The 23,466-nt window shown below is 54.0% G+C and overlaps 1 protein-coding gene across 1 annotated transcript; it reads right to left on the bottom strand.

Moving 5' to 3' along the window:
- Window positions 1–2,778: 2,778 nt before the first annotated feature.
- Window positions 2,779–4,018, bottom strand: CITED4 (Cbp/p300 interacting transactivator with Glu/Asp rich carboxy-terminal domain 4). Its single transcript, XM_055341922.1, has one exon. It carries the CDS (start codon window positions 3,789–3,791, stop codon window positions 3,243–3,245), a length of 549 nt encoding a protein of 182 aa, XP_055197897.1. The 5' UTR covers window positions 3,792–4,018; the 3' UTR covers window positions 2,779–3,242.
- Window positions 4,019–23,466: the final 19,448 nt, after the last annotated feature.

The raw sequence follows: 23,466 nt of genomic DNA, 5'->3' as shown, positions 1-23,466 counted from the left end.
GCCCTGGGATCGAGTCCCGCATCGGGCTCCCTGCATGGAGCCTGCTTCTCCCTCTGCCTGTGTCTCTGCCTCTCATAAATAAATAAAATCTTAAAAAAAAAAAAAAAAAAAACCTCGAATCACAAAGTATCCCTGAAAGACCCGGTCTCAGGGAGGATAAACTACAAACTACTGTTCTAAAAACCTCATGTGAACGGACTTATTTCATCTTCACTGCAGCTCTGTGAGGAGGCACTATTAGCATTTCCATTTTTTTTTTTTTGCAAACACACGAGGGTTTATTTACAAGCTCAGCATTTCCATTTTGTACATGAGTTCGAAAAGTCTTAAAAAAAACATTACTTTGTGATGAAATCCAGTCATCATCGAAAAGATTCAAAATAATGGACTCGGGAAACTTTTCATCTGAAAAGAAAGAAAAGAAGATGGCAAGATGTTTTGTCTGGACCACAACTCAGTTCCCAACCTTGAGGGGAGCCTGCCTCTCAACCCTAAAGACCCAGGGCCGGTATGGGCGTGAAATCCACAGGCCTGAGGGCACCAGTTTGCTTTAGTTCCCTTTAGCCCCAGGGAAGAGGTGTGATCCTGCACCCGCAGGAAGGTGGTGTGATCGGGTAGGGTGACTGGTTGAGGTCAGCAGCTAGTCAGAGCTGCCTCTGGAGCTGGACCCAAGGCTGTCAGCGTACAAGCCTGTACGCGCTGCCAAGGACACTCCATCCTCCAAGGAATCCTCCAAAGTATATCAGGGATTTGGGGATCCGGGGGATGGGACTGTCCCAGCCTTACCTTCTATTCGGTCCACCTGTCTGCTGTCCAACTTGTCAGGAGCCCCACTGGGAAGGATTGGGGGCTGGAAATAGTTCAGCAGCTGGACTCCTTCTACACCCCCTTCCACCCTGCCTTAACTCTACAAAGAAGCAGGTGTTGGGTTTTCATTGTAATCCCTTCCATATGGAGAGCACTTTGGTGTTTACCAGCTGCTTGTTAACCCAGCCCTGAATTTGTTCCTCACTTACTGTGTGAGGCTTATGGCCTTAGCAGGGCAGGGCTATGAGCCCCATTTTACTAGTGGGAAAACAGAAGCTCATAGAGAAGGGAATCAGGTCCAGGCGAGAGCCAGACCCTTCCATCCCAATCCAGCCCTGTTTTTTTTTTTTTTCTGTTTTGTTTTTTTAGGATTTTATTTATTCATGAAAGACATACAGAGGCAGAGACACAGGCAGAGGGAGAGGCAGGCTCCCTGTGGGGAGCCCGATGCGGGACTCGATCTCAGGACCCCGGGGTCACAACCTGAGCCAAAAGCATACACTCAACCACCCAGATGTCCCAAGCCCCCGGTTTTTATCTCTGGGTTTTGGGCACAGCTGGGGCAAACATTGGCTGTTCTGCGCCCAGAGCTCAGGGCAGTCTCTTTCCAGAAGCCTATCTGTCCTTCCGCCCCATCCTTCCCAGAGGCCCTATTATCGTAGGGGGGAACTTCGTTCATTTGTCAAACACCTTCTGTCCTGGTGGCTCCAGAGCTGGTGGTGACACAGTGTACCCTGAGTGAACTCACAGGCTGGGGGAAGAGTCATGCTCACAAACGGGCTTGGTAGTAGAGTGAACCCAGCCAGTGTTCCTCTCCAGAGTCCCGGGAATTCATTCTCTCCTCTCCAGCCCCACTGCCCCATCCTAGCTGGTCCTCGGCATCTCTGACCTGGCCTCCATCTCTGACCTGGAAAGATCCCTGGAAATACCTAGGGATCTTTCCAGGGAGTCAACAGAAGAGGGTGGGCCAGGAGCTCACAATGGTGATCAGGACTGAGGACAAATCCTGCCAGGCCTGGGAAAGCTCTAGATCTCTCCTCTGTAGACCAGGGACTGGGTCTACTTCACGAAGTTGCTGTGAGGCCATTCGACCTCTTGTTGCTTCTAGAGACCTCATGCCCTCGTGCATGCCCTGTAGTTGTATGCTTCCTGCCTTTGAACAGGCTCTTCACTTATACGCCACCCTCTCCAAGTCCTAAGGATGTATTCATCCTTCAAGGCTCTGTTCACATCAAGTGTCACGGCCTCCCCGGGAAGCCTGAACTGACACACCTTCAAGCAGCTGGAACCACTCCTTCCTCTCGGTTTGTGTACCTGGCCATCCTGTTTTCTAGTCCTCGTCACTACGGCGAGCTGATTTCCAGGTCACCCCCTTACTTCCACCTGGTGTGTGACTCCAGGAGAGCACTGACCAGGTTGGCACAAGGCCTGGAATAGAGCCAGGGCCAGTCTGTGGATAAGCATCGCTACCATTTACCGAGGCTGCCTAGGTGTCTGGCACTGCGTGCGACAGGCCTCACGTTGCATTTGGTCCTCATCACACCTGAGATGGGGACCCTACCTCTGGGGAAATAGCCTCTGAAACCTGAATGGATGGTGTCTTGGCCGAGGAAAGTCCCGATTCAAAGCCAGAAGTGTGTGACTCCTCGGATCCACCCAGCAGCTCCCCTCTGGCCTCCCTGCCGCCCTGGGCAAACAGGTGAGGGCAGCACCACGGAGCCCTTCCACCCCTCCCAGGAGTCGAGGAGCCTTTGGGTTACTCCACCGCCTGGCAGCCTCTGCCTTCCAGATTATGATGTAACAGTTGCACAACTCGCAATATTGCTTGAAAGAAACTCTCAGTTTCCTCTCCTGGGCACTGCCAGGGGCTGTGGCTTCCATCCCACCCAGGGTCCCCAACGGCCAGGGGGACCCTAGAAGCCAAATACAGTGCAGGGTTGTTGGAGTGGTAAAGAAATGGAAACGCAAGACTGTAAAGTGACCCAGTTTTATTTTGGTGTCGGAGGCCAGATGGGGCATATTGCTCCACTGCACGGGGCGAGGGCTGTACAACGTTCCCCTCCCCAAGGCGGGGGCCCAGGCGGCAGGGTGGAGGCCCGGCGGACGGGCGGCTCCAGGGACCCAGTGACCGCAGCGGGTTGCACAAGGAGAGAAGGGGTAGCAGGCAGCAGCCTGCGATGGCTCAGATTAGGGGAGTCGGGGTGGGGGGGTGCAGAGAATCCAAGAACCGGGAGTCCGAAATGGGGGTCCAGGCCCCTCCACTTTACCGCTGAGGCTCCGGGTCAGGGAGGTGGAGCTCCGCTGTCGTCCTGCAGGAGGCAGGGCCTGGAGCGAGGCCACGTCCGCGCCCCAGCCCGCCGCCTGCCCCCGCGGAGGGAGCGCGGCGCCCGCTGCGGGCCGTCTCCCCTCGGGCACGCGGGGCCGCGGGGCCGCCCTCAGCAGCTCACCGAGCCGGCGGGCGGCGCCGACCCCAAGTCCGAGCAGCAGTCGAACTCGCTCTGGCCCAGGAAGAGCTCGGGCAGCTCGCGCACGCGGTGCAGCCCGAGCTCGAGCTCCAGCGACGTCAGCGCCTCCTCGTCGATGAGTTCGGCGTCCATGCAGCCCAGGGCGTGCGCGGGCGGCGGCGGCGGCGGGGCCGGGGCCGGGGCGCCGGGCGCCGGCTGCAGGCACGGGGGCCCTCCCGGGGCGCCGGGGGGCGCGGTCGCGCGGCCCGGGTGCAGCGTCGCCACCGGCTGCAAGTGCGCGCCGCCGGCGGCCGGGAAGGGCTGGAAGGCGGGCGGCGGCCCGAAGGCCCCGTAGGCCAGGGCCCCGGGCGGCGGCGGCGGCGGGCCCAGCGGAGCCCCCCGCGGCCGCACGCCGCTGTCCAGGCCCGCGCCGGGGTAGGGCTGCAGCGTCCGGAGCGCGTGGGGGCCGTGGGCGGGCGCGGCGGGCGGCGGCCTCTGCACCAGGCGGTAGCCCTCGGCGAGCAGCAGGTGGTCGGCCATGCGGGCGGGGGTCGGCGCGGGCGTCCCCGGGTCCCGCCGGAAGGCTCTTCCCCCGCGGCGAGGGGTCCGCGTCCCGTGCCCTCCCTGCAGCCCAGCCGGGCAAAGGAAGGCGGAGCCCGACTCGTGCAGCCGCCCGGCCCCGGGCGCACCCAACTCGGAGCTCGCGCGCCCCGCGGCCGCGGCTCCCGGCAGCTGGGCCCGCGCGTCCGCACCGCCGCGGGCTCCCAGACCTGCGCGCCCGCCCGCCCGCGCCGCACCTTCTTATAGCGGAGGCGGGGCTTCCCCGCCCCCGGGCGCTCATTGGCTGGGCCGGACGCTCCTGGGCGGGCCTCCGGGCGCAGGCCACGCCCCGGAGCTCCGCCCTTCGGGCCCCAGGCGGTGCCGCGGGCTCGGAGCGCTTCCCCGGGGTGTTTGGGCCCTTTGCAAGGGGTTTGGGCTGACTCTCCCAGGCTGAGCCCGGGACTGGCTGGGGCCAGGCTCCAAATGACCGGAAGGTGAGGGGCCCGAGCTTTGGGTCCCCGGGGCTGCAGGATCACAAGCCCAAGCTCTCTCTCTCTCTTTTTTTTAAACATTTTATTTATTTATTCATGAGAGACACACACAGAGAGAGAGAGAGAGAGACACACACGCAGAGACACAGGCAGAGGGAGAAGCAGGCTCCATGCAGGGAACCTGACGTGGGACTCGATCCTGAGACCCCAGGATCCCGCCCTGGGCCTCTGCAGGCGCTAAACCGCTGAGCCACCCAGGGATCCCAAGCTCTTAATTTTCCAGCTGGAAACAGAAGCTCAGGGATGGAAGTGGTTTCCTGGGAACACACAGCAAAGCTTTCAGAGAAGCGACACAGAAGGAACACACATCGGCTTTGTGATTGCCACCACCGCACCGGGCCCGGGCACCTTAGCGGTGCGAGGTCCCACGGAAAGTCAGCTGCTTGTCCCCATAACCCCAGGGGAACCAGTTGCTCCTCCACCGGCTACCACTGACTTGTCGGTGGAAGCATGTACTGAGCCGTCATTAAAGTAATTTATGGGCATGTCTCCTGAAGGACTTGTTCATCTTCATGTCCTCAGCACTTGGCCCAGAGCCTGGCCCAGAACAGGCTTTTAGTACAGGCTTGGTGAATGAAGAAATGATCAAATGAATTAAAATTCGTTCACTTAAGCTGCAGTTTCTTCATCTGTAAAGTGGGGGCAACAGCAGCACTGACCCCCCCCCCCGGGTTTTTGCGAGGGTTGAATGAAGCAAGACCTGTACAGCTGATGTGGGAAACAAAGGCAGATAAAATTAAATCTCCTTATGACCTGCAGCCCATTGACAAATACTTGAGATAGTGAGATCGGCAGATTATAGCATTCCTCCAGGATCCTGTGAGTCTTCTTTAGCATATGAAAGTCTTTTTGGAACTTCCCTTATCTTTACTTATCCCAACCCCAAGGTGTATAATCACTGTTCCCTCACAATCCCGGGGCAGCAGGGAGCAGCAGGCAACCCCTCTTTCTGCCCGTGGGTCCTGACCCCGTGCTTTAATAAAACCACCCTTTTGCACGGAAGATGTCTCCAGAATTCTTTCTTGGCCATAGGCTTCTGGACCCCACCAACCTCATCAACACACCAGCATTCAAAAAAACTACATCACAGTGCCTGGCACACAGTAGGTGCTCAAGAATGTGTCCCAGATGAATGAACGGCTGGTTTTAGTTCTGTCCTTAGGGATCTTCTGAGTGGGGATGTGCACCTTCCCTTGATAACAGTAACCATTTGTATCTTTAGAGAGCTTGACATTCCATGAACATCCTAGTGGGGGCAGGGCAAGGATTAGCAGCCCCATTTTGCAGATAAGGAGACTGAGGCACACCAAGAACAAGTGGCCTTCCCGGGTGATGCACAACCAGAGCTGGCATGTGAATGCCTGTGTCCTTAAAGCAGCTGGAGCCTCTCCAGGTGGCTAGGAGACAGCCACCCGAACCTTGCCCTGCACTTGTTTGCTACTCTGCCCCTCCCTTCTCTGGCTTGTCTCCCCTGCTAGTGTCCTTGGGACTTCCTGGAACTTGGGTTTATCCAGTTGGTGCAGAAGGGAGAACCTCAGAAGCCCAAGTTCTTTTTTTTTTATTTAATTTTATTTTTTTAATAAATTAATTTTTTTGGTGTTCGATTTACCAACATACAGAATAACACCCAGTGCTCATCCCGTCAAGTGTCTCCTTCAGTGCCCGTCACCCATTCACCCCCAGAAGCCCAAGTTCTAATCGTATCCCCACCACTGGCAGACACCATGACCATGGGGTGTTGGGAGGGGGGGTTGTCACTTGATTCCCCAGGGCCTCCGTTTTCTGCTCAGTGAAAGGGAGATTGTAATCCTTGCCTGGTCACCCTGAGAGCTTGTGGCAAGGTCGCAAGTAACCATGGATGGGATCATATTTTATGCAAAGTGTAAAAACTGCACACTGGAACGGAATCCCCTGAAACTCTCTCCAATTCAGGCTTCGCATGGAAATTCCTAATCCTGGCTGCACCTTGGACTCACCTGGAAGTGTGTGTCAAGGGTGGGGTGGTGGGAGGGCCTTTGAAAAATACTAAATCTCTGACCCCACACAAATCTCCTGACTCAGACTCTGTGTGGATATTTTTGAATTGTAAGAATTTGTGTTTTTAAGAAGAAATCCTGTTGTTCTGACAGTATTGGTCTAAGGACATCAGCATTTGGGAGCCATTGTGTCACTAAACGGTTTTCTTTTCTTTTTTTAAAAGATTTTATTTTTTTCATGAGAGACACAGAGAGAAAGAGAGGGAGAGACACAGGCAGAGGGAGAAGCAGGATCCATGCAGGGACTTGATCCCGGGACTCTGGGATCACATCTGGGCCGAAGGCAGGCCCTAAACTGCTAAGCCACCCAGGGATCCCCTGGTTTTCTTTTTTTTTTAAAAAAAAAGTGTGCATGTGAATAATGTTTAAAAAGTTCTTTAATTTAGTCAACAGATATTTATTGGGCACCCACTCTATGCCAGACATTAATCTACTAGTGGATTTGAAGCTTCAGGAGTCAAGTAGTTCTCTGAGAATCTAATGAAAGCTGCAATTATCATGGTCACAAACTATAGAATATAAATGCAGCAGGCTAGCAGATCTCTGGGGGATCTCTGGGGTCCTCAGGGGTTCATGGAGTTCGGGTTAAGAACACCTGTTAGTACTTGAGGACTTATAGGAAAGAATAAGCTAAGTAAAATAATTATCTGGGGGCAGCCCGGGTGGCTCAGCAGTTTAGCACCCCCCTTCAGCCAGGGCGTGATCCTGGAGTCCTGGGATCAAGTCCCACATCAGGCTCCCTGCATGGGGCCTGCTTCTCCCTCTGCCTGTGTCTGTGCCTCTCTCTGTGTGTCTATCATGAATAAATACATTAAAAATAAAATAAAATAATCATCTGTATGTTAGAAAGTGGTAGGTACTATGGGGAAAAAAAGAAGAAAAACAGAGTCGGGAAGAGATGAGGGGTACGGGGAGGGCAGTTTGTAGTATTGCATAGGACGGTCAGGGTAGGCCTCACTGAGACTTAGATTCGGGCAAAGACTTGAAGGAGGAGAGGGCAGTAGCCATGTGGGATCCATACCAACAGAGGGGACAAATGGAGTGTGTTTCTAAAACTGTAGCACCAGAGACCAAGGCAGCACCACCACCGAGGACCTGTCCCAGACCGGGAGTCAGGTTCTGAATCAGAAGCTGGGCTGGGGCTCAGAGAGCCGGGGCTTTAATCAGCCCTGCAGGTGGTTCTGAGTCCCTAAGTTAGGGTAAAGCCTCGCACTAGGAGTGAGCAAGAGCCCCGAGGGTATGTGGCTGCAGGCAGGGGAAGCACGGGGTTGGAGGAGGTGAGAGAGGGAGGAGGGAGGCGGGAGGAAGATCACGTGGGGCTCATAGGGGCCTCATTAGGCCTCCTAAGGACTTTGGCAGATGAGTGACATGATCTAACTTAGGCTGTGGAGGCAGGGCTCTGGGCGGACCTCCTCGTTTGCTCCCAGCATGTTCCATGAACAGCTCCCTCGCTCTGCCTTGGACTGCCCTGTGTGCACATGCATTTCTTGGGGGCTCCTGCTGTTCCTTCTGCCTGGAATGCTTTTCCCTGAGACGGCCACACAAGTCACTCCTTCACTTTGTTCAGATCTCCATCTCAAAGTCAGCCCCTCTTAGTGACCTTCCCTGGTCACCCTCTGTCCCTCTCTATCCCCTCTCTCTGTTTTGCTTCGCTTCTTAGCCTTTACCAGCACTTGGCTTTATTCGAAAGAATGTCTCCCCACTAGCAGTTCAGCTCCCGAGAGCAGAGCCCTTAATTCTCTCGTTCTACACAGTATTTCTGAGGCATCAGAACAGTACTTGGCACATAGAAGGGACCTAAATATTTGCCGAATGAATAAATTAGGCAGAGTAGAAATTATTGTCCTTTTTGACAAAGAAGGAAACTGAGGCCCAGGAGGTTGGCAGAGGTCACGAGGTGTGTGTGGTGGAGCCAAAGTTGGAAGTGAGAAACCCAGTTCATTGTCGTGGTTTCCCCAAATGTCCCAAAGTTTTTGATACGCTTCCTTAAATTTCCCTCCCCTTGAATGTGGGCTGGACACAGTGAGTCACTTCTGACAAAAAGAATACAGCAGAATTGACGGTGTCATTTCCAAGATTAGATCCTAAAAGATACTGTAGGTTTCTCCTTGCTCTCTCTCTCTCTCTCTCTCTCTCTCTCTCTCATCACTCGCTCTGGGGAAGTTAGTTGACATGTCATGAAGGCATCAAGCAGCCCTTTGGAGAGTCCCACATGGCTGGAAACTGAGGCTTCCTGCCTGCAGCCCACGAGGAACAAAGGCCTTCTGCCAACAGCCATATGTGTGAACTGTCTCAGAAGCAGACCCTCCAGGGCAAGTCAAGCTTTTAGATGTCCACAGGCCCAGCTGACATCTTGTTTGCAACCTCACAAGGGAACTTGAGCCAGAATGACCTAGCCATGCCATTCTTGGCTTCCTGAACCATAGAAACTGAGATAATAAATGTTTGTTGTCTTAAGCTGCTAAATTTCGGGGGTAATTTTGTTATGCAGCAGTAGATAATTAATACATGAATATAGCCCCCCTAGTCTGTAAATCAGTTATCAAGTGCTCTTTGGTACCTCAGATGCCACTGGATTGTGCTCCTCTTTATGGTAGAGATGGGGTCTTTCTCCTCTCCAAAGCCCCATTGCCTGGCACAGGGCCTAGGCTGTACCAGAGTATGGTGTGAGGTTGGGATTAGCCATCTGGATCCAGGAAAGGAGCTTGGAGTGCAGGGAGGGAGACATTCCCAGCATAACACAGATGTCAAAGGTGCAGTGAGTCCTGGGGATGTGGGGCTGGGAGGTGAGTGGTGGAGACGTCATGGAGGAAGAAGCCTTCCTGGATGGGCAGGATCTGGACAGATGAAGATGATCGGGAAATGAGCCTTCTCGAGAAAGAGCACAGCTTTTTAAGTGAAAGCACCAAGACATGCATGTACAGGATGAAGTCCGGGAAGTGTCAGGTAGCTGGGTGGGGCCAGAATAATGATGATTTGTGTCTGGAGAGGGAAGTCAGGCTTGGATGGTGAAGGCTCTTGAAAGTCAGTGCTCCTGACACTGAAGATCATCTGTGAAGAGTGTTCTCCATCTTGTCTCAGCAACCCAAGAAGGAGAAAAGGCAGGAAGTATTTCCCGTTTTGCAGACAAGAATTGAGAAAGAGAGGGGCTCCTGGGTGGCTCAGTGGTTGAGGGTCGGCCTTTGGCCCAGGATCGAGTCTCACATTGTGCTCCCGGCAGGGAACCTGCTTCTCCCTCTGTCTATGTCTCTGCCTCTCTCTGTGTGTCTCTCATGAATAAATAAATACAATCTAAAAAAAAAGAATTTAGAAAGAGAGAGAAGTGAGTCAATTTGAGTAGTGTTGAATAGCTAGCAAGTGCAAGGGCAGGACTTGAACCTGGGTCCTTTAATTTCACATCCTACACTTACCTGCTCAAGCAGGGGATGGTCAATGACTCCTTGGGTAAGGAGGGGCCATAGAAGTGTTCTGAGCAATAAGGATCCTTTTATTGGAACTTTCTCTCCTGCCAAAGGGAGGAACAGAATGAATTTGAGGCAAACTGCTGGGGCATAGCAACAGATTCATTCATTCTTTCATTCATTCATTCATTCATTCATTCATTCAACAAATACTTATTGAGCCTCTACTGTGTGCCAGGCACTTCCTGACGTCATGGAGCTTACAACTTAGTGACAAGAAGAACCAAGTGAAAAAAACCAAACTATTACAAACTGTCAAGGGCTAGGAAGGAAGGAAGCAAGCAGGGTGACGTGAACTTGCTTTAGAAAGAGGGATCAGGGCTGGCCTCTTGGATGGGTGACATTAAATTGAACATGATAGAAAGAAGGAACCAAACCTACAAAGAACAGAGGGGAGACGTTCTGGGCAAAGAAACAACACGAGCGAAGTCTCGAGTAGAAATAAATAAGCTGGTGGGTGTGAGGAACTGAACAAAGGACCTGAGGCTGGAGGGGGTGAGCTGAGGGTCAACGATCAGACTGGTAGGCAAGGGTAGGGTCATGTGGGCGCTGTGGAGCTGAGTCAAGGAGTTGGATGCATTTCAAGTGGGATAGGAAGCCACGGGAGCCAGGAGGCTCCTTGTGCCCCCATCAGGACCAGAACCCTGGGACCCCATAGGAGAGGGAGATTAGGGAGGGGCGGGGTGGGGGAGGGGAAGGTGTTCAGTCACTTCTAGTGGACTCACATTTAATAACGGTAGGGAATTAAATTTTAAAACCAGGGGGATCCCTGGGTGGCTCATCGGTTTGGCGCCTGCCTTTGGCCCAGGGCGCGATTCTGGAGTCCCGGGATCGAGTTCTGTGTTGGGCTCCTGCATGGAGCCTGCTTCTCCCTCTGCCTGTGTCTCTGCCCCCACCCCCGTGTCTATCCTAAATAAATAAATAAATAAATCTTAAAAAAAAAACAGCACATAAGGACCACTCTGTGGTCCTTAAAAATCCCCCGTGGAATTTATTGCATTTACATTCTGGCATGTTCGATCTGTATAGTAATAGATATGCTTGTAGGCACTAGATATAGTAATACACAGTATGGGAAAAACCATACATTCTATAAAAGACACAAAATAAAGATAGTATTTAGTATTACTCTTAAATACATAAAAGAGAGAGCTAAGGGTAGGAGTCAACTAGTGCCCGCGTGTGTTTGTGTGAAGCTCCCCACCATGTATGCTGCTGGTGCCCGGGCTGGACCCCCTTTCCAACGCCTCCCAGCTGCCCAGATGTTGTCTGCCATCACAGCTGCCTCCTTCTCTTGCAAATTTCCCCCAGCCAAATGGAAGCTCCTCTTTGCCCACCACAGCCCTTGCCAGTCCTGGGGACACACAGACTAGTCCCCTTGCCTTGGTGTGAGACTGACGCTGTGGGGGTGACTGGTGCTCCAGAGCTCCCTGAAGGCCAGGCTGGAGCTGAATCTTTTCTTGACTTTCTCTTTCTTACAACCTCTTTTTCCAGAGCTGTGCTTCTAGGGAATCTGACCGGAGACCCTCCTTCGAAATGCATGCCTGTTAGGTGCCAAGTGTTGACATTCATTGCCTTATTTAATCCTCAATAAGTCAGGGAGATCTGCTGAGCTCATGGTGACACTCCTTCGCTGAGAAGTGCCCTCTCCTCACCTACCTGTGGGAATCCCCACTAATGCTCTGTGACCCACATTTCCTGGACGTTGCCCCCTGCGCCACAGACCACAGTGGGCCTTAGCCCAAGCTGGGCTGGATTCTTTCTCCCAAGAACTTGGAATTGGGACTGAAAGATAGAAGCTAGGCTGAGAGACTCGGACGGTCGCACACTAATATGCATGGGAGCTATGGGGGCAGCAAGCTTTTGCCAGAGGCACCGGGTAAGGGGAGAGACCCCGTGTGCAGAAGGAGAAGGATGAAGCCAACCTGTAGGGAAAAGAGACCAGAAGGGAGGTGGAGAGGGAGTCCTGCCTGGCTTCCTGATGGCTTTGCAGGCACAGGCCCAGGCTCCTGCGGCCCTCTGCCCTGGAGTTCCAGGAGTGCGCTGTCCTCCTCCGGACATAGACCTGAGGTTGCGTAAGCTAGCTAGAGAGGCAAACAGTGTTGGCTAAGATGAGAAATTTTATCCCCATTTTACAGGTGATGAGAGGAGTGTCAAGAAGGTTATATCGCCAGCTAATGGGAACAGAGCCAGAAACTGATGCGGCCTAGATGCACAGCAGAATCTGACTCAGTCCCAGCTCAGGCCACTCCACGGCTCACCCGGCCTCCCCAGTGCTCATGCCTGCCCACTGGGGCCAGGGCTCTCTCTGGGCCCGTGAATGGGGCACCTCTGAGCATCCCGACGCTGGAATTCCTTGGATTCAGGAATCCCCGAGCTGCTCAGCGAGGGTGTCACGTCACCCTGGAAGCTGTCACTTCTGACTTGGCAGCTACAGGTACCCTGTGAGCAAATAGCCTGTGCCTAGCTTTAGAGCCAGGCTCAAAGGATGGTCTGGGAGCCCCGAGGCTGACCTTGACTTCTGATTGCTGTGTAGCTGGGACTCTGAGGCCCTGCACGTCCGCGGGAAGGGGGGTTGCTGAACTGCATTTTCTCACTAGCATCACCCATCCCTTAAAAACCAGACTGATAAACGAGTCAACGCTGAGCCCAAACCAGGCATGATTAATCATTTCCTTCTCCAAGCAGCTCCTCCTGCATCCTGTGTGTGAGTCATTTCCGTGTCCCTACACCTCACGTGGTGCCCAGCATGACATGGGTACGGGGGCACGAAATGGGTATGGGGGCTGAACAAGTGGCGTTGAATTTTGCACTGTTGGATGTTGTGTCCACTCAGTCCCCTTGCTGACACTTAAAGCAGCATGGGGGTAGGGCCGAGTTTTATTATTTGGTGTGGGAAGGGCCAGGAGAGTGCGGTGCAAAAGCGTGTGCTCTGCAGACACTCAGGAGTCCCTGGCCTGAACTCCCTCCTTCCAGCTCTGCCTTTCTGGATCTGGAAATCTTGTGCAAGTTATTCTTTCTCTCTGAGCCTCCATTTCCCCATCCGTAAAATGAGAATGATAATAACTTCTGACCATGTACTCAGGAAGGCCAAATGGGATAACATACCTTACACTTACATCACTGGCTAACACAAAGTAGGGGCTCGGTAACATTAATTTTGTCCACTTTGGTATTTCCCCCAGTGCCTGGCACATGGCAGACATTCAGTAAGGCCGGGTCACCTTCGGGCCATCCTGGACCCTCTAGGCCTGGCCAAACTGCCAACATACTGCAAGCATATGAACGGAGACACCAGTCGCAGAAGAAGGTAGCAGCTGGGCCAGCCAAAGTGTAGCAGAACAGAACAGGGAGCGATAAACGATTGCTGCGGTAAGCCCTATGTTTTGAGATACTTGTTACCCAGCAAAAGTGGACTGAGACAAACAGTGAAGTTATAGGAAGGGTTGAGATGGAGCAACTAGAACCAGCACCTCCTCTCTGTGTCTCTTGTCTTTCTTCTTCTTCTTCTTCTTCTTCTTCTTCTTCTTCTTCTTCTTCTTGTTTTAAACGTTATCTTCTTTCTCTTTCACGGCACACTGATTTTTTTTTCATGGTGTAGAAAACATGGTTGAGTTTTATACCTTGCATTTTCAGCTAATGGAGAAAAATGGACTCTTTTCTCTGCATCCCGGGTCTAAAAATTCCAGGGAAAAGACTCATTGGACCAGCTTGGGTCAAGCGCCTCCTGGGACCAATCATCTGGTAATGAGGGGTGTGGGGGTGGGGGGTTGGGCAGGATCATGAAATGTATCCTTGGTGACAGGTGCTGAGTACAAGACATACCAAGCAGTGTTCTGAGGCTTCACGTGTGTTGACTGATTTTATCCTCAAAACACAGCAACCCTATTGGAGCTGTGATGACCTCTACTTTGAAGTGGGGAGACTGAAAACTGAGGCACAGAGGGCTGAAGTAACTTGTCCGGGGTCACACAGCCAGAAAGAAGTGTGGCCAGGAATCATACCAAGACTGTCTGACTCCAGAGCAACCATCTGCCCTGCTCTGCCTCTCGTATTGAGCTCCTGGGGAATCCCACGTATAGAAGGGTGGGTGGGGTGGAGGCCCTCTGAGGAAGGAGCTGGAGCGCTCAGCTCAGAGAAGGGAAGGATCTAGGGTCCCTTCATCACATTCCCTTCACATCACTAAGTGGCTGTCAAGAGGCCGTGAGAGGGGAAGGTTCTGAGTGACCTCTGAACAAGAATCTAGGATCAGTGAGGAGACATCACCAGGAAGTGGGTTTCGGTTCAATGCAAGGAGTTTCTTCCGAGTCGTGGTGTCTGGGGATGGGAGGGTAGCCCCTCGAAACAGGAGAGCCTGGTTGCCAGAAGTTGGAGGAGCTCCCTTGCCAGGGGATGGCAGCGGGGTTCCCTGGACTCTGCCTCTGAAGGTACAGCTCAGCTGAACGAGTGGGAGACGCTCAGCGGGCAGACGGCTGGACTGGATCAGTGGGTCCCAGATCTTTGGATCAGTAAACCATCCCCTTCCAAATTTTAGGAACTGACATAAGATGACCATTCTTTTTCCCCCACCAAGTGAGGACATATAAAATAGCCTAATGAGCCAACCAAACAAACCAAAAACAACTACTTTCTACCTATTTCACTACTGCTTGAGAGGAAGGCCATTTCAACACCAAAATATCCAAATGGCAATTATCTCAGAATAAGTCATTGTTTTGTCTTAAGGAAGAGCGGTTGACAAAGGTACGTAAACATAACAACCACCACAACAAAAGAGGATCTATTAAAAACCAATTCGAAGGCAGAAAAATTGGGTATAACACAGTCTCACACGATCCCATGCTAATATGACATTTTCTTTTTTTCCCAAGATTTTATTTATTTATTCACAAGAGACTCAGAGAGAAAGGCGGAGACACAGGCAGAGGGAGAAGCAGGCTCCCCGAGAGGAGGCCGATGTGGGACTGGATCCAGGGACCCTGGGACCATGACCTGAGCCAGACAGAGGCAGACGCTCAACCAATGAGCCACCCAGGTGTCCCCAATATGACCATTTTCTTTCTTTTTTTTTTACTTCAATTTTTTATTTTTATTTTTCTTACATATTTTTTTAATTGGAGTTCAATTTTCCAACATATCGCATAACACCCCGTGTTCATCCCATCAAGTGCCCCCCTCAGTGCCCGTCACCAGTCACCGCCACTCCCTGCCCACCTCCCTTTCCACCACCCCTTGTTTGTTTCCCAGAGTTAGGAGTCTTCCATGTCTGTCTCCCTTTCTGATATTTCCCACTCATTTTTTCTCCTTTCCCCTTTATTCCCTTTCACTACTTTTTATGTTCCCCAAATGAATGAGACCATATAATGTTTGTCCTTCTCCGATTGACTTATTTCACTCAGCATAGTACCCTCCAGTTCCATCCACGGTATGACCATTTTCTTGATACAAGTTTGTCCATTTAAGGATCTGGGATTTCTGGGGCTTTAAAAAATGCCACTTATTGTTAAAAATCCAGTTTCAAGTGAGAATATTCAAGGAAATGGAAGGAATACATTTCCAGTTCTTTTATTTTACAGCAAACTGGGGCGGGGGGAGGTGGGGGTTAAGAAAACAAACAACAGCTTCTGGCTTCTCCAGCCACTTTCCAACTAACTTCACACCAACGCTTCTGGCCCTGCTGGCTGGTGGGGTGGGGGGAAGGGGAGCCCAAGAAGGGGCTGCCTGAGGAGTGGGCCCTCCTCGCCCCTGCTGCCTTCCACCTGCCGCCTTCCCTACCCATCCATGCCAGTCAAGGACGGGACCAGCTGGCCCTCACCGGAGGGGACCCTTGCAGACAGTCACAGAGAGGTGTGGCTGGTCTTCATGAACCACAAGACCAGACATCCCTTCCAAAATCCCTGCAAAACCCCTGAAAAATCCCTGCAAAACCCCTTCCTAGTCGCATTACATTCTCATGACTGGTTCTCAGAGTCCCAGTGAAGCCCCCTGTGACAGCCCTGGCTTGGCCAATTTCAGACTCAAAAAGAAGTATGTGAGTGAGGACAGATTCCGTTGTCATTACTAACAGTACCAGTGGTGACCTTTGGTGAGCCCTTTGGGCACCAGGCCACGTGCACGCAGCACCTCACTGAATTCTTAGGCTCACCCTGCAGAGGAGGAGCCTGGAGACCCAGGCAGGTAAACGCTCGAGGTCACACAGCCAGCAGCTGGCCCAACTGGGGATTCAACTCACTTCTGAAAGTGTGCTAAGGTTTCACTGCTGACTAGCGTCACTAGTGCCCTGTTCTTTATTTCCTTTTCAAAATGTGGAGAGGAAGAGTGGTGGGGATGGGGTGCGGAGAAACCGGGCCCCTATCTGCCCCAGTCTCCCTTACGATCTGCTGTTTCCTAGCAGATGGGGACTGCTGTGGGATCATCTCCAGTTACTGTGAGTCTGACCTGTCTCCTTGACTCTGTGACATAAATTCCCTGGGGGAGGGGGGGACAGGGGGACAGGGCCCTGTGCCCCTTCTACCGCCCAGCCTGGTGCTGTCCTGGCTGGGGGCTATGGGATGGGGGTGCCCCCGAGCCTGGCTCAGACTTAGGAAGACAGGGTTGGGTCAGCCAGGAAGGGGTAGCAGGGGTTTCCTCTGGGAGGGCCTGCCTGGCTCTTGCTGGGCTGGAAGCCAACCTGGAAAGGAATTTCCCAGACGCGTCTTAATTCTGTCTTATTGTGGAGGGAGCACCGCATTGGAGGAGGATGGGCTGTGCTCTCCAATTCCTCAGAAACCAGCTGCTCAAGGGGAAAGAGGAGATGGGGGTGGAGGTGGAAGCGGGGCGCCTTCATTCCGGGGGAGGAAGCAACACTTTCTCATCAGGGTCTGGTTTTTCCCTCCTGGGAAGAGACCTCACCACCCTCCCATCCACCTCCCCCACCTGGACCCAGGGAAGAAATCTCGGCTTCGCTGGGTGACCAAGCTCTTTAGCCAGTGCTGTGTAATACAAACAGAACGTGAGTCACATGAAATTGTGTGTGTTCCAGTAGTCGCTTAAAAAAAAAAAAGTAAAAAGAAACAAGTGAAATTAATTTTAATAGCAAATTTTATTTAACCCGATGGATCCAAAATTACATCACTGCATCATGTAATCAATATAAAAAATTAATGAGCTATTTCCCATTTTTATATTGAATCTTTGAAATCTGGTGTGTATTTTATATTGGCAGCATAATTTGGAGTAGCCACATACCAAGTGCTCAGTAGCCACAGGTGGCTAATAGCTACCCTACTGGACAGGGTAGCTTTACAGGGTGGATTCTGGAACCTTTACACCATGGATTCTAGGAAGATCAGAAAGTCTCGGAATTTCCACGTCCTAAGATTCGCTTCAGAGGGACTCCAAGGTCATCTGGTCTTGCCTGTCCCACAGAGGGAAAGGACCTTCCTCCAGGGCACCCAGGGGCCCACTACTCTGAGCCAAGTTGACAGTGCGTCTGTGTCCAGTCTCAGACAACTGCTCGGGCCCAGCACCCCCCCTGCCAGCGGAGCAGGGATGCTGATGGCCACCGTGAAGGTGTAACGCAGGGCAGCAGGGGAAGCAGGAAGACACTGGAAGGAGAAAGGACGTGCCCTCCCCCAGTAGACATCCTCTTCTCTGCCACCTTCTCCCCTTCTGGAGGGAACATCACAGTCTGGGCACAGAGTGGGCAGGATCCTTTGATGAATCCCTAAACGTCAGGCCCAACCTCCTCCCTTCTGATCCTCCCCTCGTCTTTGCGTATTTATTGCTGTCTACACTGAGCTAGACCCTGTGCTGGTGGCAGATAAAAGACAGGCCAGACTTCCTGGGGGAAGGAGCAATTAGCTCTGCCTGGGGCAACCAGGGCCGGCTTCCCTGCTGGCCTGAAAGGAGCGGTGGAACTGGGTGTGTGTTTTGGGTGGGGGTGGGGATGGGGGTGGGGGGGCCAATGGAACTGGGTGTGTGTTGGGGGTTGGAGGGGACGGTAGGGGGTAGGAAATGAAGAAGGCCTCCAGGCAGAAGGTGACACAGAGTGGAGAGGTGTGAAGGAATAGGGCTCCTATTTTCCCAGGGGTGACGGCTCGCTCCTCCTCCAACCCCCGGGGGTCTCAGTAGCCACCGTGGCTTCCCATGAAAGAAGTAAGATTCCATTTTTGTTTTTATACGTCTGTCCCACCGGAGGTCCTAAGAAGGTCAACACGTGATGGGTGCTGGAGGGGAAAGAGGGAAGTAGGTGAAGAGGACATTAGGGGAGGTCAAGCCAGCCGGGCAGGGGGATACTGGGACCAGTAGCGGGGCAGGAAGGTGTGTCCTGAGCACAGGCCTTGTTTCCTCATCTCCGCAATGCCACTCACTACCCCCATAGTTGGAGGCGGTATTGCCCCCATTCTACAGGTGAAGAAAATGAGGCTCAGAGAGGCCCAATAAGGGGTTAAGGCCCACTCTGTCTGATTTCAAGGGCCGATCTTTCTAGGCTCTTCCTGGCATGGCCTCACCTGGCTACTGCCAAGAATCCAGCAGTGACCAAGTTCTTGGCAGGCACCCCCACCTTTGGAGGGGACTGCTTCACTGGGAGTTCCTGGTGAAATGAAGGGTTCCTGGAAAGGCCTCCGGTAACAGGCAGTCACTACCCCACTGGACTTGGGGATCACCCAGTCTCCCAGCCTCCCCCGCTCCACCGCCCCCAACCCCTCCAGGTAAGGATGGAAGGTACGGTGGCTTGCTCAAGGTCATACAGTGAGGGGGTGGGACAGGTGGGATTGACCACCCCTGCCCCTGGGCACTGACTCATGGTAGCTGCTGTGGGAAAGCCACTGCCAGTCTTTCAGCCTTGCCTTTCCCACCCAGGCAATGGGTAGGATCTCTCTGGCCTATCTGCCTGGGCCTGGAGCCAGGGGACGGGAAAAAGCTGAACGCAGCGCATCACCAGGGCGCCTCGCCCTGTTCCGGTGCCAGCAGCTCACACGGGGCATCCCGCCCACGGGCAGAGCCTCTCCGGTTCTCAGGGGGCCAGGCCAGGCTCCCAGGCCGCTCAAATCCCCAGCACCTGCACACCCAGGGTGACCACCGGCTCCCTTTGCCCAGGACTACCTCCGCTTGAGCAGTCCCCGTCCTGCATCCTGGGAACCCCTTGGTCCTGGGCAAACTGGGACAGCTGCTCCCTGGGGCCCCAACACCAAGGTCAAGTTCACTGCATTCAAAAATGTTCTAAGCGAATACAATCCACCAAGTCAGGAACAAATGAGCAACAGTTGGGTCCGGGGGTCGGGGGAGGTGACTGCTGTCCTCCTGTTACAGAGGAGAAACTGAGGCCCAGAGCGCTTCAGCTTTCAGGTTGCTCATCCTTTCTTTTCACGGGCACCAGGTTTCCTCTAAACTGTCCCCTGAGTCTTTTGAGCTGGTCCCTGGGGTGGGAGCTGCGGGGCAAAGTAGAGGTGGTCAGTGAATTCCACCCCTCCTCAGTTTGGGGGTGGAGGGGACGCTGAGATGGCCCCGGACGGGGCGGGCAGGGGAGGCTGCTGTGTTTGCAGAGCCTCGAGGCCCCTGCTGGGCCCGGCGGCTTCTGACCTCACTGCCGCACCCTGGGCTCTGCGGTCACTCGGTCTTCAGTTTCCTCGTCCGTCAAGGGGGCATGAAACACAAACGTGCGGCTCCTCGCGTGGCTGTTGCAGGTTCAGTGAGATCACGCATCGAAAGCGCTTCACATTCGCGCCTGGCCCGGGGGCAGCGCCCCAGAAATGCCAGCTGCTACCATTTTTCTTCCTCGGGGTCACAGGCACGAAGGGTGTATCCCCCGCGTGGCGGCGCGGACCCCGTCGCTTCTCTGTGCCTCAGTCTCCACGCCTGTAGAATGGGGTTTTGCCCGCCTTCGGGGTTGCGGGTATTCGCGCTGGGGCTGGCACAGGAGGCCACCGAGGCCATCCGCCTCGCCCCCCTGAGCTGGGTCCCGCCCAGCGCCCACTGTCGTTGCCCGCGATGCGGAGGACGCGGGGGTGGAAGGTGAGCGGACGCGCGGACGGGTGCGTGGAGGGCCGCCCAGCGTTGGCGCCAGGGCACCTCCCCGGCTCTGCCCGCCCGGGGTGCGGGGTGCGGGGTGCGGGCTGCGGGGGCCGCGGGGGCCGCGGGGCGCGCGCAGATGGGAGGGGCCGCGAGCGCGCGGGCGACGGGGCGGCCCATCGGCCTCCCGGGCTCCCGCCCCCGCCCCCGCCCCCGCCCCCGCCCGGGCGGAGGCCCCGGCGGTTCCCACGCTCGGCCTGGGCCGGGGGCGTTCTCGGGCGGCGTGGCCGCGCGGGCCTCGGCGGCGGAGGCCGGGCTGTAATTAGCGTAATTGCGCGGCTCCCCGCGGGCGGCAGCTCCGGACCCCGCTGGGCCGCGCCGGCGGGGGGGGGGGGAGGGGGGCCAGGGTCAGGTAGAGGAGGGCGGGGGGGGGGGCCGGAAGGGTGTGGGGGGTGGGGACGGGGGTGCCAGGTAGAGGAGGGGGGAGGGGGGAGGGGGGAGGAGGAGGGACGGGGCCAGGGGCCGGGCGCTCCCCCCACCGCGGCGCGGCCGGAGGAGGGGCTGGGGGGGGCTGGAGGCGCTGGGGGGGAGACGCGGGAAGGGGCGACCGCCAGCCTCCACCGAGCCGGCCCGGAGAGGGGGCTCCGACACGGATCCTGATCCGCCCGCAGTGTGACAGGTGCGCGTTCGAGGCCCAGAGGGGTGAAGCGACTGTGCCCAAGGTGACACGGCGGGTGCGGGTGCGCCTGTGCCTCAGAGAGGAGGGAAGTGAAGACTCCGTGCGCAGCCAGTGCTCGTGGGCTCCTGGAGTACCTCGATTCTACTGCACCTTGCCTTCCAACCCTAAAGCCCATCCCTGATCCTTCGGTTCTTGGCAGCCCTGCTCATAACCCCAGATCCTTACCACTGATACAAACCACACGGAATCCTTCTGGAAAAGGCAGGTTAAAAAGAAACAATCCATTTCAAGCTCTCATCTCCTATCCTAAAACCAACCCAAACCTTAACCTAGCTCACACCTAACTCCCGAGTTAATCTTGACCTTGGCCCCCTGCCCAACTCTCCAACCTTCTCTCCCCACCACTGTTCCCACCCCCCCACCCCCACCTCCAAGTAGCCTCCTTTGAAGGTCTGCTAAAATCTCCTGAAGCTTATTTCAAAGCCTCTGGACCTTTGTACATGCTGTGGCCCCCCCACTGGAACATCCTTTTCCTGGGGCCACTGGGTGACCTCTCACCTGTCACATCAATGGTAAGCTGTTTGGGTTTCCACTCCCCACCTGTGCTATCTTTTCCCCTGGCCAGGCTTTCCAGAGACTCTGAGATCTCAGAGGATAGGGTCCAAGTCAGCTGGAAGTAGAAATTGGGAGGAAAAACAATTAATTGCGTGTGACTAATTGAATGAATGAGCGAGTAAGGAAGCGAATGAATGAGGAATGAATGAGTGAATGAGTTATTGAATAAACAAGTGAAGAGCTATCCTGAGCCTGAATCCTTAACTCTCTCCTTAGCCCTGACTCCTTTCCTGAGAAGGGAATGACTGAAAGACCAAGGGAGTCCCCCTCTTCCCCCAAGGAGCTCCAGATTGTTCATTCTGTGTATGTGTGCACATGTGTGTGTACACGTTGGCGCCCAGGACTTTGAATCAGATAAGCCTGGGGCCCACTCCTGGCCATCGTGTTCATCAGCTGAGTGACCTGGGCAAGTGACTTCACCTCTCTGGGCCTCCATTTGCTGGTCTAGCAATAAAACCCTCCATGGAGAATGCCCCTGCCCCTACCCCCACCCCAACTCTTTGCCTGTGGCAGGGTCAGTGTTTGGTGCCACAAGAACACAGTCCTTGAAGGCAAGCGACACCAGCGAGGGTAGCCGGCCGGGCTGCAGGGAAGGGAGACAGCCCCCTGGGTGGGGTGGGAGGCTTCACAGAAGATGTGAGAATCAGTCAGTTTGCTGCTGGGCAAGTCCTGGCAGAGGCAGCTGCTTGTTCAAAGACACCAAGCGGGGAACAAAGGTTGCTCTATTATTGCTGGAGGACAAAGTGGGAGGTGGGGGGGGTGGCAGAGATTGGGGCTGGTGAGGGTGGTGGTGTCTGGATCAGGAAAAGCCTTGAGGGGCCTTTGGCTGCCGAACTGTATCTTGGAGGCAATAGGGAGCCATTGCAGATGTGAGCAGGGAGGGATGGTTAGATCTGGGCTAAAGCAAGATCACACTGAGTAGTAGGGTGGAGGACAGCATGGAGGTGACCATGGTGGGAAGCAGGGACGCATTGAGTGCCTACTATGTGCCAGGCACCGTTCTAAATGCTTATCTCTTTTAATTCATTTAACCCCCCAACACCCATACACAGTAGGTGCTCTTGGAATCTTCTAGAAATACCACCTGGAGATTAAAGTCTCCCATGTTTCCATCTCCAGCCTACACCTCCGCACTGTTGGACCCATATGCCTAATAGCCCACAGGTTTCTCTGCTGGACCTCTAACTAGAACCCTCACCTTCCCATGGCTGAAAACTCTCTTCCCAAAGCTGCTCCTCTCAGCCTTCCCCATCTCAGTAAATGGCAGTATCATCCTTGAAGTTGCTCAGGCTAAAATATTGGAAGTCATCCTTATCCACCCTCTCCCCGCCTTTCCCCGAGTCCTTATATCCCACCCATCTGCGGGTCTTGTGCATTCTGACTTCAGCACGTGTCCTCTGTCTGAGCACGTCCCTACTGCGGCCAGCTGGGCTGAGCCCCGTTTCTTGCCCGGATTACTGCTGGTGGCCCCGTTTCTGACTGGTCTTGGGGCCTTCCACCAACCCCCGGCCCTGGCTCCTCCAGCTGATTCTTCACACAGCAGCCAGTATGACCTTCAAATAGAAAGTCTGATTGGGAGGAACCGGGCGGGGGGCGGGGGTCAGTGCTGAGCATCTAACTTCGGCTCAGGGCGTGATCCTGGGGTCCTAGGATCCAGTCCCACATCGGGCTCCCCGCAGGGAGCCTGCTTCTCCCTCTGCCTGTGTCTCTGCCTCTCTCTCTCTGTGTCTGTCATGAATGAATGAATGAGTAAATAAATAAATAAATAAATAAATAAATAAATAAATAAATAATTGAAAGAAAGAAAGTCCAATGGGGTTCCTGCTCTGCTCAGATCTGTCCCTTCAAAGTCAAGGTGGCAACAAATAGACAAATAGCAGGTAGTCCCTCTCTGCCCAGCTTCGTTTAGGATTTCTTCCCTACTCCACCCCTGTCACTCTACTCCAGCCACACGGACTTCTTTGCCAGTCCTCCAACACTCCAAGTAACTGTTCCCCTCAGAATTCTGCAGTCGCTCTTCCCTCCAGGTGGAATGCCATCTCCCCAGGTGCCCATGTGGTTTACTCCTTCGGATTTCTGCTCGACCATGACCTTCTCAGTGGGATCTATTAATGGGACATTAGTTGCCCTATTTAAAGTCAAAACCCTCTTCCCCCCTACCCAGGTGTTCCCTATCCCTTTCCCTGTGTGTTTATAGCACATATCACCATAGGAAACATTATATATATATATGCATATGTGTATATATGTGTATATATACATAAAAAATATATACATGTATATTGTTTATACATGTGTATACATTGTATTTGTATATTTGTATACATATTTGTATATACA

This window comes from Nyctereutes procyonoides, unplaced genomic scaffold (genome assembly GCF_905146905.1).
Source record: "Nyctereutes procyonoides isolate TBG_1078 unplaced genomic scaffold, NYPRO_anot_genome, whole genome shotgun sequence".
Classification (NCBI taxonomy): domain Eukaryota; kingdom Metazoa; phylum Chordata; class Mammalia; order Carnivora; family Canidae; genus Nyctereutes; species Nyctereutes procyonoides.
The sequence above is the reverse complement of the archived record's forward strand: the minus strand, read 5'-3'. Positions and strand labels throughout refer to the sequence as shown.